Source organism: Elgaria multicarinata, chromosome 2 (genome assembly GCF_023053635.1).
Source record: "Elgaria multicarinata webbii isolate HBS135686 ecotype San Diego chromosome 2, rElgMul1.1.pri, whole genome shotgun sequence".
Lineage (NCBI taxonomy): Eukaryota > Metazoa > Chordata > Lepidosauria > Squamata > Anguidae > Elgaria > Elgaria multicarinata.
The window spans coordinates 42,016,799-42,038,668 of NC_086172.1; the positions used below are offsets into that span (position 1 = coordinate 42,016,799).

General features: G+C 39.4%; 1 protein-coding gene across 3 annotated transcripts in view; it reads right to left on the reverse strand.

Moving 5' to 3' along the window:
* MAP3K20 (mitogen-activated protein kinase kinase kinase 20) overlaps positions 1 to 21,870 on the reverse strand; it is a 119,007-nt gene that overhangs the window by 28,962 nt on the left and 68,175 nt on the right. For 2 of the 3 annotated variants that reach the window (XM_063116379.1, XM_063116380.1), the window contains exon 11: positions 18,469 to 18,604. In XM_063116379.1, coding sequence (XP_062972449.1) covers positions 18,469 to 18,604 — 136 coding nt within the window. Of the gene's footprint in view, positions 1 to 5,160; positions 6,918 to 18,468; positions 18,605 to 21,870 lie in introns of those variants that run through there. The other variant, XM_063116381.1, reaches the window with a different exon arrangement.

Consider the following 21,870-nt stretch of genomic DNA (forward strand, 5'->3'; position numbering starts at 1 on the left):
ATTCAGCAGATACCATTTTTCCCCACTAAAAAATGTCAATTCTACCTGAATTCACCAACATCCAATGCACTGCAATCCAGTCTCCTATATTTTACACTTTCCTTGGCACTCAGTTTCTAAGGGTGGAACAAACATTATATGAAATATGGAGCTAAAGCTACTATATCTTCACTCTCACTTCCTTGCAACCTCTAGCACAAGACGATGCATGCCATGATGCCACTGTGTGGGGTATTTTTCTTTTTCTGCCATCCGTTGGCAGGCAAGGGCAGTGGGGGAGGGGCACAGTTCTATGACATCACACATTTTGTTGTAACAGACATTACAAGGAAGAGACATTAAACATACTGATGCAGAACAGCAGGAATTTTGTCTATTTCAGGCCTAATTTAGAAAAAAAATGGGGTGGTATGCTACTAAGGGCACTAAATTCAAGCAAATCCTCATAATTTCACACTTCAGTGTGGTGGATGGTAAGGTGGTACATATACACGGGGAATAAGAATATGTTTCAAATAAGATGAGCCCATGGAATGCAGATCTTAGTATCTGCATGATTAAACAGCACAACCAATACTTCATACCAGCTGGTTAAGTGTTTTTGCCTTCTCCTCTTATATCCCAACTTCCATCCATCATGGGCCCACTCAAGGTGGCTACATGTAGTTTCCAGGTCATCTCCCCTCCAAGAACTGACGAAACCCAGGCTTGCTTAGCATCAGCAAGGTGGCTGTCGTATGACCCTTCAGACCATGTCCTGATTTTTTTTAAATTAAAATTGTATAATCCAGAATGATATATCTTCAGCATTTCATTATTACTATTTTTTATTATTAATTACATTTTTATACTGCCCAATAGCCGAAGCTCTCTGGGCAGTTCATTGGCAGCTTCCATACAGCTCCATTTCGAGGAATGGGAAATGGACAAATCGATGGCATTTTAACAATATTTATCAAATAAAAAATTATGTTCTGTACCATGGAAAACTGATTGGAGATTGTGAGTTGTTTAAACCCGTTGGATCTCTCAGTAGGAGCTGGATTTCCTTAAAGCATTTAAGAGACGCGAAAATGCCTCCATGAACTCTCTTGGTCCGCAGCCTAGCTTTCCTATCTAATAGTTGCATCTTGCTTTCTGTTCCAGACTGGCTGCCATTTCCCATTACCCAGGACCAAGGCACGTTCAATACTGGGAAGCACACCAGTACAATTAGGCTGATGCAGGCTCTCTAGGCAAAAGTCTGTTACTTACTCAGATTTCAACCTCCATTTGGTACATGTTGCATACAACTAGTTATTTGTAACCAACAGGGCCCTGAATAGGGAGGGGTCTGTACTCCTTCCATATCAGAAGACATCTAGCCTGTTCAGTAGAGACCAGAGGGTCTCCATCGAATCATGATGTGGTTGCAAATAAACATTGACCTTCTTCCACAAATCCTGCTTATCTATATATGTGCAGCAACATGTCATATTAGTGAGGTGAGAGAGGTGGCACAAGTGACATTGCAGGATTTCTTTTTCAATCTCTTTAATGAGAAACTTAACTTTGCCAGCGCAAAACCCAGGAAGTGGAGCACTAATCAAGGAAATGATCCAGAATGCAATGCAGATAGCAGCAGCTGTTTGCTGGGTTTTCTGAGACCTGACTTCAATAAAACAGCTTATATAGACATATCGTTAGGTCCCTCATTTAAAGATTAGACTTTTTATGCAGGACTAGATTTTCTTTTTCTATTCTTTTTTATTCTTCTGTCAAAATGTTTATTGTAAAGTCAGCAGTGGAAACAAAGAGAAGGAAAGGAAAACAGTTCACAAGAAAATAAGATTTATGACACCAAACTGGGGAAAAAATCGATTACATTGCAGGATGTTCTGTTAAGAATGAGAAAAGCAAATCCATTATATGGTTGAAGCAAGACATCACATGGTTAAGTGCTGTAATGGAAAAAAAAGACTAACTATAAAAGGTCTTGACATGCAAGAGTGTAACATTTCACATTCCATACAAATTAGATATTCTGTTTACACACTGCAGTAGTTTTGGCACAGAGTTCACGCGGCACAGCAGTTTTTTAGAAAAACAAATTTGAACTTTTCTAAACACTGTGAAAATACTTTCCATTTACATTTTCATACATGTCTTGAATACAAATAATATTGTTTACTTATTAATCAGTATAAAACATTTCAACAGTGCAAAGGCAAAAAAAATTGTAGTGTGCTATATTAAACTTCAATAGAGAGGCATTACAGATTTCTGAAACATAAAATGTTTTCTATAATTTGCCTCCATGATGTTTCTGAAATTATTCCTCATCTATCAAGAAAGCTCTAGGCAAGCTTTGCAAGTGTTGATTAAATTAAAATCTCGAAGAGAAAGTGAAGATTTTCTTCAGCAATTTCTAACAGCATGGTAGGTTTTAAGGACTGGAAGCTGTTGTTGCCATATCCTAATCAAATTTTTAACTAAAACAAAAGTTGGAAGAAGACAATGGATTCAGTGGCCTAGCACAGGGTAGATCTCCAGATATTTTCTGCTTCAATTGCTTGAAGCCCCTGCAAGTAAGGCCAAGGATCAGAAATTCTTGGAGTTGATGTCCAAACATCTGGAAATCTACTTCCTGCCCACCTCTGATCTAGTGTATGTCCTTCAAGTGGCAGGTTCTATTAGACTGTACATATGTGGTGGGGAGGGGGTATTGGGAGACATTAAAATAGCAAGAGTCATTGGGCCTATTCGTTACTTATACAATGGAAACATCTCTGCCTAACATCTTCCTCATTTTCTTCTTGGGGGAGAGGAATTGATCAAGTGGCCAAGTAGCTACAGTCTAAATAAAACATACATAGTGGTAACTATGCAGACCTTCTCCCCAGAACATGACCATTGAATAGGCCCATACTTCCTGCATAACATGTCCCACTATGATTACTGGTCTGAAATTTTTTTGTAGTGCCTCTAAGTTCTATTTGACCAGTACAGTGGGACAAATGAATGCACACACACACACACACACACACACACACACACACACACACACACACTTTTACAATGAAGACTCTACTTCCCTAAATTCTCTGAAAACCTATTGCCTGTACACCCAGTCTTAGACATGTTTAGTGCTCCCTAATTGCAAAATGCAGTAGCACAGTTGCACATTGTAATACAGTATCTGAAGTGAGGCCTCTCATACACTGTGCTTCAATAGTGTATAAATATTTAACTCTGAATACTTAGCACTACACTAAAACTTCAAATAATAAATAAACAGCTGTGAATGTGTATCAAGGGGATATTTCTGTTTCTACAAGCAACCAACAGCAAAGTCTTTGTGTGTTTGCAGCACAGAGCACAGATCAAACTATCATTCAAGCACACAAAATCATCAGAAAGTGTTTTGAAATTATTGGAGGAAAAGTGCAATAGAAGTGTATTGGCAATAAGCTATTTGATTTTGTAATTACGGCTGCAATCCTATGCATATTTATCTGGATGTAAGCCTTGCTGAGGATAGTAGGACTTATTTCTGTGTAACCATGTAGAGATTTGAGGTGCATGAAGTTTGTAGTTTCTCAAATCATCTCTATACAAAATATCAGCCTGGCTCACATTTTAAAATATTATTTATATGTATCAACTGGCTTGGTTATAAGATTGTAATATCAGATTTAATTATAATTAGTTATGCACCTCAGTGTAGAGATTCATAAACACTGCTGCCGTAGCTGAGTCTCTTTAGTGTCTGTATGTGTGTGGGTTTGTGTGGGTGTATATGTGCAAGAGGAGGAAAGAATCAAGTGTCAAAAACATTTTTGTATATCTACAGATGGCCATTTTGGGATAAGAGTTAGTGACTATAAATTGATCCCATTACATTGCATTGGAAATATGATCAGGTGATAATGTACTTTCTACATAAATGTACATGAGAAAATTAAATTGACTGGTTTCTTTTCTTTTTTGAGTGACACACACACTTAAATATTATTGATGTAAGTGTCAATACATACAAAATCAATTCTATCCTTACATTTTCTCCCCCTCCAAATCCATAAGCTACTTTCTTTGAGATACAAAATCCTATTAAGCACTAATATTGTAGGATAAAAATGTGCAGCACAATCCTATACACTTTAAGCATTGAGCTCAACAGTGTACAAGTGTTTAGGAATTGCAGCCCAAATGTAATACATTCTTCCAAAAAGGATATATATACACACACACACACACACACACACACACACACACACACACACACACCATTTTAATAGGACTACTAAAATATGTTTGAAAATAGCAGAAAACTAGTTTTAAGATCTGTTGATTCTTCTTTCTTTTTTTTTGGTCTATGAAAGTATTCTTTATTTTTTAAAAAAATAAAAGATTGAAGTCTTCATTGTACAGTTGAATTTAAGTTCTAAACTCTCTGTACTCCTGTTTATCAAGATCTTGGCCAATAAACCAACTAAAGTCTAAAAACCTTCCTGGAATTTTCTGCAGAAAATGCAAAGTTCCATGTTTTTCGATAATTAGTTTCAGAACTATAGTCATGTGCTGTTAAGTCATCCTATGCTGTTCTCACTAACCATAGTTTAAACAAACCATAGTTCCCTGAATTCAGGTATCACTGGCAACTGTGGATAGTTTGAAATAGAAAAAGAAGCTTTCTATCTCCATCTCCGGCTTGCGAAACAGGAGCAGGGAGGCTCATGGCAGCATGTGCAGGAAATAGGAATTCATTGTTTGCCATTATGTCTGAACACAGCTAGCAAAGCGAAGAATGTGGAGGCCCTGATATGTACACTTGCACCCCATCAAGTTTTGGATCATAGATTTCATTAATATTAAAAAAAATGGGCTTTCTTTCTCTTGCCTAAGGAAAGAGTTATGGCAACTGCTAAATATTTACTTGCCCACCATGACCAAGGATGTTACCAAACACAACCAATCTATCAAATGACATAAACGTGCACATGACTAAATCAATGTTAATGCAGAAAAATACATACTTTACTGATTTTAGATGATGCACATGTGTTGTAGCAGACACCACCCTAAGAAGTAGTCCATTCTGCACAAGAATGAGCTAGGACTATGTCTACCACCAATAGCTCTCCTAAGATTTTCAAAATTAACTATTTTTTTTTAAAAAAAAATGCTACCTGATTAATTGGAAACACCTATTTAGTCAGAAATTTTACCTGTTTACCCAATTAATCAGCTAAATGTTGCCTCCCTACTAATTATTGTGTCTACTGCTAAGTTCTTTTGTTACTTCTATGCAATTGTGCTTGAAGTATAAACATACTTTGAGGGAAAAGAAACCACCAGTGAGTTTTCACATTCTGTTTCTAGTCTAGAAGCCACGGCATTTAAATGCCCCTCTATTAAATTCAGTTTCTCTTTTGCAGTTATGAATTTATATCAGTCTGAAAATGAGAGAAATGTCAGCAAGTAAATAAAATAGTATAAGTGCAGGTTAAAGTACACTAAAATCCTGCAGGGGTGACCAAGCAATAGAAACAGGCTCCTTCCATGTGTACAGCACCCTTCTGGATCAGGCCGTGTTTGTGTAAAAGGGGAGGAGAAACCTATACAAGGTGTCACCTATATGGTGGGGAAATCTGTACTGGAATTGACAATCTGTGAACACCCTCCCACCAACAGGTGATCAATGCTGTTAGAGACCATCATATATTCAGTGAAAGGGAAGAGGAACAGTTCCTAGCATACCCTGCTGCATAACCTGCTCCTGCACATGAGACTCTTTAGAATGGGGCCCTAAACGTTGCAGGGGAAATCCAAATGGAAACATACATGCTTCCATTAGTTAGCCCGCTTAAGAAACCTGTAAGAACAATAGTAAAATATGCATAATTTACCAGCAAACTATGTGAATTAAGAATATTCCTAGCAGTTTTCAGAGTTTTCTTACAGTGTTGAGCCATAAATATTGCAGTATTCAGGAAACTAAGTGCAATGTCCAACAGGATGCTTATGCCCCTGCTGATTCCCTTCCGCGAGCGATGGATCCCATCAGTTCCGCGGCACAAGCGGTATTCATTGCTTACGCAATGGAGATTTAGTACTTCCTAGAGCGGAAATGCTTGTTTCTGGATCGGGACAGATCAGTGGAGCTCCCTTATATGAGCTCTGTGGACCGCTCCCATTCCAGAAGCTCTAAATCACCATTGCGCAAGTGGTGGGGACTGCTTGCACAACGGAATTGGCGGGTGCAAAAGAATCGATGGATAAGCCCACTGGATACTACCCTAATAATACAGTTTAAACACAATATTCTTTTTTTTTAAAAGGTGTTTGTTTTTAATCACTTTAAATTTTAAAGCAAAAAAATCAGATGATATAAATGTAAGTAACACAATTGCTCACATTCAAGCAACAAAAAGAGCCTACAAAACGAAGTGGTGTTGTGGTGTTCTTTTAAGGTACTTTAAATCAAACTGGTAGGGTTCTTTTTCTGTATTTTTTCTCCCCCTTTGTTTTAGATGCCACATTAGAGTTCTTACTTCTTTCACTCATTGCTAATCACTGTCATCATCAAAATCAATATCATCATCAGTACCATCATCAGAATCAGATAAGTCGAATTCATGGAGCCCCAACGCCATGTTGACTTTCTTCCCTTTTCTCATAGAGGTGGTTTTAGAAGAATTCTTTTTGGCTTGCATATTTATCTGCATCCCAGAATGCAGGGTGGACCCTGGTTCGTTCATAGAGAAGATATCCCCAAAGCCCTTCATCATCAAGGCCTTCAGACTTTGGTTCATGCCAGCCACCTCCCCGTTACTTGTTGCTGTGATTTGACATGACATCTCTGCACTGTTTGATTCCTCTGTTTTAGATTCAAAGTAAGACTCCTCAGACATCCTTGCAGCAAAAGGGAAGCAAAACTAGTGAAAGGGGAAAGGAAAGACAGAAGGGGCAGGGGAGGGAAGAGGAAAAGGAAAGTTAGAACCAATTTAAAATCCCAGCAAGAGACACCACCAGATTAGTTAGCAATAAACAGAAAGTAAAATGATTAGTGAATCAAAATATAAAAGGCCAAGTCAAGGGTTTATTTCATGAAAGACTTGGCTGTTTATCTTTAAACAACGAAAATAGCATAACCACCTCCAGTGTATATGCAAGGCTCAACTTCCATGCTGAAAATGTAAACTTCACATTGTATGAGGTAAAACTTTTTAGTAGTAACGTCTTTCATGAAAATACAGTTTTATCAGAGCAAAGGGGAAAAAATCACAATCGTGTTCTGTTTTAAAGATCTAAAAGCACATGTACTTAAAATACTTGTTTAAATATTCCAAAGGCTGGAAGAAAGTTTCCTGACCAGCACAAGATACTGCCATTGCAAAACATAACATAACAGCAGATTATGTTTGTTTATGTGCCTGTTTTGACATTAGGATCAAAAGCTACCACTGAAGACTAGAGACATGCTTCAACTAGTTTTGGGGGAAGCAGAAACAAATCCTTATTCTTCAATAATAAATTCCTTCTGTGACAGTTTACAATTTTTACTGGAAAATGAGAATTGGCAAGCACTCTCTGAAAAAAAAATCCTGATGTAATGCATGTTTCAGGCAACAGGTACCAATATATGGCCATTCACAGTCACACCTCTGTGTTAGGTTCTGCATAATGTATCTGACATGCACCATCCCCTCACCAAAACATAGTCACAGCGTTCCCATGATCACCACAGCCCACCATGGATTATTTAAGTCACAGTGGTTTGCATCATGTGTGGGTGGCCATTTTGAATATTCAAGCTGTAATCATGGCTTGTTGTGTCATCCAAACCAAGGGAGGGTGAGTTGCTGGGGTAGTTAACAAATCGCCCAGAACTCATGGGCTGTTTTAGGTTTGGGGATATTTCGTTAACCACAACAACCCACACTTACCAGGTTCGGAAATGAATATTCCAAAATGGCTGCCCATACATGCTGCAACCTACTGTGACTTAAATAAGCAATGGTGGGCTGTCTGATTGTGCAAACCTTTTCAATAACTTCAGTTCTAAGTGACTGGACTAAACTGTTTCCTTCATTCAGCCATCCTCTTCTAAGGCTGACAATGCAGACAAAGAAATGCACATTCAAAGGTCATGCTAACATCTGGCTTCATTCTGACAAGTGTGTGCGTGTATGTGTGTGTGTGGTGGCATAGTAGGCCACTATGACATACTAGTAAGAGTGTTGGAGAAGGACTAAGGTTATCGGATTTCAAATCTCCACTCAGCTGCAGTGACCATGGCACCAATTCTCAGCCTACCCTAGCCTACCCTGTAAGATTGCTGTGTGAATAAAATTGCTGGTGAGAGAACCATATACCCTGCCCTGGATACCTTGGAGGAATGGCATAAAAATATGAGCAAAAGGGAAAGTGAGTTATACAGACAGAATCAACTGAGAAGTGAAAATTCACCTGGAGAGTGAACAAAGAGATCCCATTTTCATGTTTTATCTTATGTTATAAATTGGAAAGATTTCTTTATTGTGTTAATTGATTGACTTTGTTGTAAGCTGGCTAGAGATAAGGTGGGATATAAATGTTTGTAAATGAACAAATCTTATAGAAGAGCCAATGATGCAGGGAGAAGGATGGCATGAGAGAGAAGGATGGCATTGTTTTACTATGATTTTATTAGAATGTAAGCCTATGCGGCAGGGTCTTGCTATTTACTGTTTTACTCTGTACAGCACCATGTACATTGATGGTGCTATATAAATAAATAAATAATAATAATAATAATAATAATAATAATAACTTAAGGGTCTAAAGTTCAAAGGTCTAGAAACATGCCTTGAACGTTCCAGGACCAAGCATGTTTTGAAGACTGTTGGAAGCTTTCTATGCCTGACACATATCTTGCACTTCTAGCAGTAAAGTAACTAGAAGTGTTTTATGGTACAGCCCATTTCTTCCATACCGCCCTTGCCTCAATAAACTCCTTTGGTTCACTATAATTGGTCTTGAAGTGTTGCCGAATTCAGGAGCAAGGATCTGGCGTTAGTTGGTCAGCTGTGGAAGACCCCTGCACACACACACTCTACAGAAATCAGGTTGCTTTTCTAGTTCTCATGCACCTTAAAGGGTCTGAGGCAGGCACCATCAAGAAGTAAGGGCCAGGCTGGTAAAGGCCTGAGAAGAGCTTCATTATGATTGGGGTCCAGACATCCAGTGGAGGACTACTTGAAGCTTGTTCATGATGCATTGGGGAAGGGTGGGGTTCATCTATCTGGCTGCTAAAGAGCTGTGAGACACATAGCCATGGGCAGAAGACTAAGGATGCATTCCTTATACACCAAATCTGCAATAATCCTACTAACTTCAATGTAAACATTCTTCAATAAGAGGTCTCAGGATCACAGACTAAATTCTGGTTGATACTTGCAAAGCGCATCACAACGTTGGCTTACAATGCAATCAGATGCAGTTTGCTTCATGCAGCAAGTCAGTTGTTTAAAGTATCTTGCCAGCCACTTCAGGTCATTATCACATGACACCGCAAAGTGGCGGTGGGGTGCACATTTGCAGTGGCCTATGAAAAAAATGCCGGGGGTAGGTGGGGATCACGTAGCTGCTTCACATGAATGGCTTGCTGCATTGAGCATTCTGCGGTTGCATTATAAGTAGCCACTATTTGCATGTGTGAATCAGGACTAAGAGGGAAGAGTTTCCATAATGTAACCATAAAACTGCTCAATTTGTCCTCCTTTCAATTCCATGTCAATGTCGCCACAATGTTTGACAATGACAGAGCAGGTGCTGTGCAGCTGCTGCTGAGCCCCCTTAAGTTTGAAAAATCTCTGCTTAGCATGTGTCTCCATCTGCTTCCAATTCCTGACATAAGTTCTATGCACCAATTCTTGCATATTAATTAAAGCTTCTTCTTTCTTTTTTTTATAACCTCTGATACAGTTTCTTACCCCCGAATGACACAGGGCTGAGCTCCACCGCTAAAATCGCTAAACTACATTTGAAATTAAGGATGCTCCTGTTGAAAAAAGACTCTTTCGTTGCAGTCTTTCCCTGCATAGTACAGGTTTGCTGCTGCAGTAAAAATCTAACTAAAGCTTTGGATCACGCTCATGACTCTTATGTTTTTTGCCATGTCCTGATAAAATCTAAGGGTGCTAGGGGCAGCAGTAGCCTTGGTGTGATCAGAGAATAAAGGCTATGTATAATTTCTAAAATGAGAGGTGTCTGGCTTCACTCCCTTTGCCCTTGCAGTCTTTGTCCTGAATCCTAAAAGGGAGGAAAAAGCCCTCTTCTTTATTGTTCCCTTCACATATTCAATAGACAAGAGTAATACTCAAAACCTGTCCTAGGGTCCAGTCCTCATAAACCCTGATTAAAGCTCTGCCTTAGAGCCAAACTAAGAGCATCATTAAATGCATGAAAGGAATTAATCTCCACATTTTTTCTTATGTAAATAGCAGCCATAGGGAAGTCTGAGCAGTCTTAGGACTTTAGGGTGGAGGTGGATAAGGGAAGTTTTACTTTCTCTCTCTCCCTACCAGGGTCCAGATAAAAATAGCCTCCGGCCATCTTCCATTTGCATTTCAAGGGAATCTTCCACTGACGCCAAAAGGAGCTTGTCTTGAAATGCAAATAGCAGCTTCAGAGAAGGCAATTTTTGTTAGGACCATGGGAGGGAGAGGAAGGGTTAAGCTGCTATTTACAAAACAAAAACATGCCCATTCATTATACTGAAGCAATTAACATCATATCTAGTTTGATTTTTATTCAGGCATATAATGATCACACTGTGCTACAAAGCTGGAGCATGCTTCAAATAATTCAGCAGTGTCATAACACAGGCCATCATCCTGCCCTTCCATTAACTGACCTGCCCCCTTAAGTACCCTGCTGGAAGTTCACACTGCTTGCTATATGTAGAAGATTATTGGAGGAGGAGCAATAACACAGGCTTTTCAGTTCGGAAAGTATTTAGTTTGTTCCTTGGTAAGAACTTAACCAAATTAGCAAATTTCTTCAAACATTGGACAGAAAGAATTTGATTCAAAAAACATGAATAATAAAAGTATGGTAGTGTAAGGCATATTACTCGAGATCTACCAGACCGATTTCACTCATTTTTGTTTTAAAATGAAGCTAGAGCAGAGTAGATGTGCAGAAAATGTTGAAAGTTTAAAAAAATTCAAAGCTTGAGCTTTACTAGCAAAGACTCCCTCTGTACCAAACAGCCTCTCTGCCAGTGGGATGATGGATTTCCCTGCTTGGCCTATCAGTGTGCTGCAAAGGCAGGCCCCAGGAACAGCCGCACAGTTAGGCTGTCACCACCACCGGGGAGGGGAAAGGAGATGGAGGTAGACAATTGGGAGGGGGAGGGGCCATGCAAATTTTGGAGGAGAAATTCTCTATACAATGCATGAGCCCCTCTGTGGTGAGGAGACTGAGGGGCAAAAAAGTGAGAAAGGAGCAGGACTATGGCAACATGGGCTTTACACTAGTATGGCAAAAGGCAAAACTAACAGATCCATCCATCTCTTGTAACAGGTGATGAGAAAGATCTACGCCTGAGACTCTGGAAAGGCACTACCAGTCAGAGCAGACAATACTGTTCTAGGTGGACAAGAAATCTGACCTGGTATAAGGCACCTTCCTATGTTCTTAAGGTATCTGAAACCACATTCCCAAGGATAAGACAGCGATGTTTAATAACCTATGAAGAAAGGAAGCTGCAGGCAACTTGGGTGATGACAATATCCTGCTCATAACACTCCTTTCGTTTCCTCATGTATTTCCTTGAACACCACGTATTTCTGTATGGATTATATGCCAATGCTTTATGGGTTGTAGGATTATTATTTCAGACTGACCATAGTGCTGCTTGTTAATGTGTGCTGATTTACATTAGAACATGGCCTATTGCATACCTATAGGACTGCTCTTGACTCCTCCTGCACTATCCAAGATCACTCAGAAATGTGGGTGGCCACAATCACATACACTCTCCAAGATTTGTCAGGTTAATACATCATATTAAGTATGAGAGAAAGAAATCACACTGATGTAACAAGTAGCATGAAGTGAGCCACTCTTATATAGCCCAATGACCATTATACTGCACTTTGGAACCTTCGCTTCAAAATCTACATTGTCTCTCTCCTAGAACTTAGAGCTTGGAGAATGGATTTTTTTTGGCCCTACACTCAATTATGTCTCAGATTGCAATTTGCACCAGCCCCCATCTGCATAGCCCCACTGCTTCAACTGTATAGCACTGCCCAGGGTAAGGCAACCCTTTAAGGGATGGGAGCTGTGGTCACATTGGGAATTTGAGAAGCCATCCTGGGCACCACCACAAAATGGCTGCCATAGGATGTGTGGCTAGTCACAAAGTCAAGTAACTGCCCCAAAGACCTAGTGTAGAGGTGGGGTCTGAGCCCTAAAACATTAAACAAAACTCTTTTTAACCCAGTTTTCAGTGCCCACAGAAACCTATTTCACAGAAGGCAAACTCTTTCTCTTCCCCCACTGCCAGTCAATTCATTCCATCTCTTTTCCTCTCTCCCTCTGTATCACCACCCATACAAACACTCTCTGTTGCTCTCACTCTCTCTCACCCCAGTTCACGCTCCACAGACATTTTCTCACACACATACAGACACACACCATCCATTCATTCATACTTACCCAGGCATGTTTAACCCCCCACTATCCAAAGCCTACTCTTTTCCAGGATCCTTCTAAAATCCCTTTCTAAACCCATTCTCCCTCTTTCTCACACACGTACAGCTCTCACCCATTCAAACATATAATCACACATCCCTACTTAACACCCCCTAGGTTGCTCCCAGCTGGCTCCCCAAGCTTGTTTCCTGTAGCTCTCCCTCTCCCCTCCCTCCTAACTTCCTACCAGCTTCCCTCATCACCCAGTTGGCTTACTAATGCTCATCCTGGCCCCAAAGGGAAGTGACAGGAGTCTCTTTTTTACTCTTCCCACTTCTTTTTCTTGGCGCACTGCAGAGAAAAGCATCAGCCCTGCAGCTGCCTGCCATCTTCATTTTCTAAGTATGTCTCTGAGCCTCACATGTTGCCCAGGGGCAGTTATGGGAAATGAAGATGACAGCAGATAGAGGCCCTCACTTTGCTTTGAACCAATCCCACCTACTGATAAAAAATCCTGGGAATTGACTTTTTAAATTAGATATATACATATGCCTGCCCCCAAGATGTGGATTTAAACTTCTGTATGTATAGCTGTCTACCTACCTACACATACATACACACACACACACACACACAAAGTTGAAACTTACAAAAAACTGTTGGGGGTAGGTTGTGCTACCAGATAGTTTCCTGGATTCTTAAAACTGTGATAAAGGACTAGTTCTCACTGAGGCAGTAAGCTTCTGTCTCTAGGCTGTACAGACTGCAGAAGGAGAATCACATAACTGAATGCTTCTCATCTATACATGTATTTTATATATATGCAACTAAACAGTGCTGCAATCAGGCAAATCCTGGATCTCAGAGGGATGCACCCAACTGCGTTGAAATCATTATTTTTAGTAAAGCAATTGGTAAAGCAGATATAAATATAATTTAATTTCTATTAAACATTGCTGGTTCCACCTTCATTAGTGACATACACATCAACACAATGACTTGCACAAATGGCCTGAACTTGGAGAATAATACCATGTCCTGCACTTCTCTTGCAATCTGGAATTCCAATAACTGTTACTGGGGAAGGGGGGGGGGCTGTGTTCCAGCTCTTATATTAATGGACCTGGTTCGCATGACATCACACACTGTGGTTTCCACAGGGCAGCTTATTTTTCACAAACAACCCGCCCTGAGAACCCATGGTTTGTTGTTGGGTTGTTCAGAGTGCCTTGCTTTCAAGGTGGCTTGTTGTGATGTCGAAACCCAGCAGGGAAACTTATTATTATTATTATTATTATTTATATAGCACCATCAATGTACATGGTGCTGTACAGATAACACAATAAATAGCAGGACCCTGCCGCGTAGACTTACATTCTAATAAGTTGTAGTAAACAATAAAGAGGGAAGGAGAATGCGAACAGGCACAGGGAAGTGTAAACAGGCACCGGGTAGGGTGAAGCTAAACAGTATAGAGTCAGAACAAACTCAATATTTGAAGGCTATAGGGAAAAGAAAAGTTTTTAGCTGAGTTTTAAAAGCAGTGATTGAGTTGGTAGTTCTCAAGTGTTCTGGAAGAGCGTTCCAGGCGGTCCAGAAGAGATGGAGCCATCTGGTAAATGCAGCCACCCCACCGGCCACTCACTAGTCCTCATCCCTTCTTCTCAGTGCCCTCTGCCTGGTGCTTCTAAAAACTGAAACGAAAGGACACTGGAGAGTGTCCTGAGTGCATTTGTAACCTTAAAAATATTCGGCCTTGTGCAAGTGTGCACATCCGAAAATTTGCGGGAATGAAATTTGCGTAGTTTTTGCCTCCAGTTTACTGCCTGCCTATCCCACTTGCTGCTCTGCTCTGAAATTTGCATATATTTAGACCTCCCCAATTTTTTAAAAAAATAGCTTAGAATGCCTTATTGCGTTCACAAGGGCTCAGAAAATTAATTCCATTTGGCAATGTGATGTACAGTGGGGGTTATTATTATTATTATTATTATTTACATTTGTATACCACCCTTTAGCCGAAGCTCTCTGGGCCGTTTACAAAGATTAAAACGTTGAACATTAAAAATCTATATACGAAATTTAAAACCATAAAAGCATAAAAACAAACAACAGACAACATACAAGAACAATATATATTTAAAACAATTGTGAACTCTCAGCCAGGCCTAAATATAGATCTGGGGTCAATTTTAAAACTCAGTATATGCTGTTAAATGCCTGGGAGAAAAGAAAAGTCTCTACCTGGCGCCAAAAAGATAACAATGTTGGCGCCAGGCAGGCCTCGTCAGGGAGATCATTCCATAATTGGGGGGCCACCACTGAGAAGGCCCTCTCCCTTGTTGCCGTCCTCCAAGCTTCCCTTGTAGTAGACACCCAGAGGAGGAAGCTGGTAACCCAACTCACCCAAACGGACGAAGGTGGAAGTCGAAATGTTTGATAGAAATTAAAGAATATATATTTACCTCTGTTTTGCCAATTACTACACAGCACTCCAAAAACTAAACAAATGACCATACACGCATACACAGAGAAAACTGAATGTTAAAGAGAAAGATGGTTAGTTTATCCTTCTATCTGGCATATTACTTTCTTTGTGAATGGATTTTATGTGGGTGGGTCTTTTGCCCATATAGAGTTGCCATATGAGTGAATGATCTTTCAATAAAGGAAGAAAAATTGCACATCTGTTTATTTCTCCTTCATCCTAATTGTAATTTGCTTCTGCTTCCACCTTCTTGAAGAAGGAATATAAACCTCTCGTCAACAGGGCTTGTCATTTTCACATAACAACTTAGCCCATTTGCGATCTTCTTCATGCTCATGTATCTAGGATTTGTCTTTGTGTATAGATGTGTCCTGAAGTTAATTTCTTAAGGCGCAAAGGACAGAGGGAGAGGGCTTAGCAAGAAACAGCAAGGCTTTCCATTATTCAAATATCTAACAGAAGCTCTTTCAGCTGTATGGCTGTTCACTCAAGAAGTTTAAAAGGTAGTCTGCTTGCTTTCTACTTTATCTTCAGACAGAATTACATTTGCTTGCAATAGGGTGGTTGTGCTAATGTCGTATAGAAAAGAAAAGTTTATGCTAAGCACAATAGGCTTTAGCACAACACCTTCAGCAGAGCCAGCCAGTGAAAAGTAGAAGCGATAAGCACGCGCAGCATAAAAATCCCTTGCCTTGCTCGTGGAAAGATTGGCTCATTAGGGCTATGTTTCATGCTGTGCACCATGTAGGTGATGGCCCATATCTTAGCTACTGGATCTTTGCAGACATTAAAGGAAGCCTACAGGCTGCCTACTGAGAACACAGAGCACCTTGCTTCTGGGAAACACTCATGCTTCATCATTATATGCTACTACATGTTCACAGCTGGAATACACATGCGGTGTCATTCATATAGATGCCATTAAGCTGTGTTTCAGAAAGAAGGTGCAAAAACAGCGAACAGGCCAAAATTGCTCCCTGTATTAAGGAGTAATTATAATATGTACTGTATAGTCTTATCACAAAAGGGCAACACATTGTAATTAATGCAGAATGTATCAACATTTTAAATGGATATTGGGTTTGGTGGGCAGGGGAGATTAAGTCTATTTGTCCATCAGTTTGGGCAGAAGTAAAATCCAACTCAAATAATGCAAACAGGAAGCCTTGCAGTTCATTTACATCCAATTTCTCAAGATGTTAGGATAAGAAAGCATATTCTATATGCCAGTTTTCTTGCAGTCTTTTCTTGGGCATATGATTTTACTGCATATGAAAATCAAGTGGAAATTCCTCCTAAAGGAGGAAGAATTCCATTTTACAAAGAAAATGTAACATGTTTTACCCTTTATTTATATAAGGAAGCGTTAATTTAAAAATTAATATTATTTATTTATTTATTACATTTCTATACTGCCCAATAGCTGGAGCTCTCTGGGCGGTTCACAAAAATTAAAAACATTCAAAGTATAAAACAACAGTATAAAACCATAATATAAAATACAATATAAAAGCTCAACCAGATAAAAACAGCAGCAATGTAAAATTACAAATTTAAAACACTAAATAGATGACTAAAAAGATTTATAACTAAATTTATGACTAAATAGATTTATTTTGGTATTTCTATATATGTGCCAGCTAATTCTTTGTCCGCCGCCTTGATTTGGACTGTGATCTATTATATCATTGGCACAGATTTCTGGACCTTCTTCCTGCACCAGACTACTTTTAGGACCATATCATATTAGTAATAAATCTTATAGAAATGTAACTACTGTTCTTGAGAACAGAATCCAATCACTTTTTATTTATTTATTTAAAAAATGCAAACAGCAGCTCTTTCATGCTGTTTATCAGACTCCATTCATTAAAAAAAAAAAAACCCTCCCCCCGATCTGTAGGCACATCTGCATGCACACTGTTAAAGCAAAGCAGATCACAGCCTGGTCAATGTCTTACGTGGAGATCCCAGGCTGTCCCCCATTCAGATGCTCTGTGCTTCTTGAAGGAAAAGTGGGACATAAGCATTGTAAATAATAACTAAAATCCTAATTATCACTACAGTTGCAGATTTAGAATTGCAAGTTGCCATGGTTCAGAATGTTAACTTTAAAATTCAGAATTTACGGATGTAAGATGCCCTCCCAGGTTCCACTATGTGCAGGGATGGATGTCAGCAGTCACTTGAGTGGAGGAAGCCGATCTGATCGTGCATTCCTTTGCATGCACGGGTGTTCTCCCTCCATTGAGCCTACCTATACAAGAGCAAGAGCTCTATTTGCGTATTAAAAGCACACACAGGGATTGGAACATATATGTTGGAATTCTGTATGCACATATATTGTTAGCAGTATGATATGATGTACAAAGAACAGGGAGCCCTAACTGAACAAAATTTAAAGGTTACTGATCTAAAGTAACTGCTCTGCATACATCTCAAGGCTTTCCCGTTGTCACCTACACAGAGAACCAGATGCAGCTGTGGGATTTTCCCTCCATTAGCCAGAAGTCAAATAACTGCATTTAGGCTGCAATCCTTTTCCCACTTTCCTGGAAATAAGCCCCATCAGACTGTGCTATTATGAGCTTTGTCTTTATAATGCAGTAGATGATATTTACAGGATGTGCTTAACTAACTGAGAAAACAGGCTAAAGCCACATTTATTTATTTTAAACATCTGCTACCATGCTTTTCAACACAATTAAATATAAGCCCTATTCAGGCGTTTCTTACCCAGGTAGATGAAATAAATGAGGAGGGAGTGCGCTCCAGCCCACCCTCATGCGTCTCCATCACCTCTACTCATGAAGAATGATCTGAAGAGGAGAGACTCCTGGATTTGTGGAGACACTCCACGTGAGCCAGAATGTTGGAAAATCAGCAGATGCGACGAGGAAGAAGGACATGGCTGGAGGGCTCTCCCTCCTCACATGTTTGATATACCAGGGTAAGAGAAGGCCTGAATAGGGCTATACATTCACTGGAATCCAAAGAACTGTCCCAGTAGTTCTAAGAGTGCTTTGTTTCTCAAACAGCTGAAATGCTGCTGTATGGAAAACCTCTTTTAAACTATGGGAAGTTTCAAAGTCCTTTCCAATATGAATGAACAAATTATTTATTATGGTCACAGACTCAATAAGGTCCTCTTCAATAGGACATGGAAGTCTGCTGTTCAAAGGTGGTAAAAGTGTGAAAATCCCATTGGGCAAACACAATTCATCATGCATCGCTTAAGCAGCTCTTTGGAAACCAGTTGGAATTTCAGGTTCTGTCGTGATGAACAGTAGAAGAGCCAGCATTTATGTACTCACAGGTGTATTGGATTGTTCAGTTAGCTTCTGCTCCCACATCCTCAAGCGTCTCTCCCGTTCCTTTAACTCCTGCTCCTTAAAGCTCAGATCACGTTCCAGTTTCTTTAGCCTCTCTAAGGTTGCCTCTATTTCACATCTGCACAGAGACAATTTGTTAAGTCATGTCTTTTCTTGACAAGTACAAATTGTTCATAATTTTTTCCACATGAATATTAATTAAATGTGAAAGGGTGAAAAGTACAGTACTAACTCAAGCAGGACATTTAATTACCACCAAGTTTTTGAACCATAAACAAAACAAAAAATGTTGATAGTACGAAATGAAGCCCAGAAGTATCACTTTAAAAATGGGTGGAAAAGTTAAATCCCAGGGTTTTGTGCCGTTGGTTTTATTACATTTTATTTGAATGAAATGAAATTAGGTGCATTACATATGAAGCAGAATTGAGTGAACTTGAAGTACGCCTCTTCAAGATATAGGTGATGGGTATCATTTTTGAATACCGCCTCCTATGTTAAAAAGTGCTAGGCAAATTAAAAAGTAGCATACAAAGGTGAAAGAATCTAACTCAGCCCTTTTGCTGGTGTGCTGGTTTTCTGTTTGCAAGTAGCTTTTAACACAGCAAAGTACTCAAAAATGTGATTCGATCACAATCACTACCTGTAGTCTCAAGTGGTGCAGGCCATTTCATTGTGATTTTTCCCCCTGGCCATTTTTTCCCATGCAACTGCAAATACAAATGCATGCACACACACACACACAGTGATATGCTCACACCTCTGTAACATATACATACATGCAGCAGAATAAGATTGAATGCTCACACACACACGCACTTAAACACATAAAGCCTCCCTGCAAGTAAAATATTTGGAACATCACAAACAATGCTTCTTCTAACTTGGCCCTCTCCATAGTGTCCCAGTTTTCTGTTTGCAGGGAGTTTTTCCACATATGGAGCATTCAAAAGTGATATCCTCCACTTGCTGTCAGGTATGTGTGTAGATATTCTATTCTATTACCTCAGAAATCTCCCATCTCATTCTGCTTCATGTGTAGGTCAAGTCTCAGTTTGTGGCAAATGTGTTATGGAAAATACTCACTAGCATGGAAACAAAACACCTCTTTGTGCCTGTGATTTATAGATTATCCTGAGTTATTTTAAGTAGCAACACATCTATTACAGCTTCAACTCAGCATATATTTTACTGGCTTTGATCTAGCATTTGAATATTATTATTATTAATAATAATAATAATTAATAATAATAATAATAATAATAATAGACAATGAATCAAAGATATATGAATGAATCAATGATAAGAATGAATAGGGAAAGTAGTTTTACAGCATAATCATATGCATGTCTACACAGTCTTCGATGGACTTACTCACAGGTAAGTACATATAAGCCTGAAATACTTACTTAAGAGTAATCTCCACAGTACACAGACTTACTTCTGAGAAAACATGCACAGGGTTGCAGTGTAAAGTGTTTTATTTAGATAAGCAAATTTTCTAGCTTAAAAGGAAAATTTGCCTATCTTGAAGACAGTGAGCTTTTGTTTGTTTTAAAAGTAATGAAAACTTAAGCTGTCCTAGTCGCTTCACATAACATTTTCAAAAACTGATTTCATTAAAGAGAGAGAAAGAGAAATGTAAGCCCCAAATTACATTATTTCTAACTCTCATTTTTCCCTGTTTGGAAATTTTGAAGCGCAACTAAGCCCTATTGTAATTTATCTGTTACTTAAAGAAACTCCACAGATGATTTTTAACACTAGGGTTCTCTCTGCCTCTTCTGCTGTATGTTCTACTGCTTCTGTAGAAAGGACACTTGAAAGAGAGAGTCCTAATTCAATGTCAATCCACTGCCAAGCTCTTGTGCCTGAATTACATGCCTGACATCAAAATGACCCATGACTGTCTTAAGAAATATTTTTGTAAGCTGCCTTGTGAGCCTTTTTGGCTAAAGGGCGGGATAAAAATGCTAAAATAAATAAATAATAAATAAGGCCTTGACAAGAAATGTCAAAGGTGCATGATATGCAGTAGGCCCTATTAAATAGGCCCTAGTGTTGCCAAGTAAAATACAGTGATCCATTTTATTTAGATAAATAATCTGTTATGCACCCCTGATCCAAATGTTAAGAGCTTAAGTAACTAGTATGAGAGACCCAGAACAGCTGTCATTCTGTGGCCTTAGCTAGACCTGCTTTATAGTCCGTGATGGAGGAGGGAAGATCGCGCGTTGTGATTAATGCGAAATCCCTCCTCCGTTTACATGTGAGGAACAACGACCTCAGGAAGCGAGGTGTTGCGCCTGCCATTTTTTTGTTTTTAAAGAAAGATGAGCGCAGGAATGGTCATCCGCAAAGGTAGGTGCTGGGTTTTTTTTTTTAAATGGGCGTAGCTCCCGGCTCCGCATGAGGAATTGCACAGAGCCGGGTGAAACTGCAGTAATGGGCCACACATTCCACAGTCAGCCCAAGACCACGGAAAAAGCAGACCCAAAGGGGAGGGCGACATCTCGGGGCAAGGGAGGGATGATCCCTCCCTGATCCCGGGATCCCCTGTGCATCATGTGGATGCACAGGGACGATCCCGAGGTTCACCCCGGGATTTCGGCCGGTCTAGCTAAGGCCTGTGTTTCTTTGTCCCCTCTTCCTCGTTTGGGAAAACACAACATGTGACATGTTGTAACCAAAATGTGAGTTGATTTGCTAGTATAGCCAACAATCAATAATGTGAAGTTGAGATGATGAAATCTACAGTGCAATAACGTCATATTACATGTTGTGTTGGGATGTCTTAATCGCTACAAGATGTAGTGAGGGAGAAATATTCTGGTAGAGCAATGTTAGTGAAGAACAAAAAGAGCCAACGTGATGGAAGCTTGAGTCAGATCATTGTGCACCAAAATATAAAAGCAAAATCTGCAGAGGTGTAACAGTTTCGCATCTTACACTCATTACGCTATTTCAACTTTTTCGGGAATATAATGTGTTTGGCCAATAATTAATTTGCCATTTTACCACCCACCCACAAAAAAATGTAATGTCAACAACAATATAAACCAACTTATCATGTACAGAGTCCAAAAATCAGATCACCAGGTTACCTTTATTTGTATGCTTATGTGTGTGTATCTATCCATTTTAAAACCTCTGTAAAGATGCTATCTATTTTTTAAAACCTGTCCTTGGTAACAACAGCTTTCTATATGTCAAAACCATACTGTGTATGTACTGTAATTATCTCCCCTCATTAGGCAAAAAATTCTTTATAAGAAAAGGTCAGACTCTGAAAAACAGCTGCATTCTTTAAAAAAAAGAGAGAAAAGAAAGAGTATAATAATAAAACAGTGTAATTAAATGGAAGGCTCCTGTACATTGCCCAGT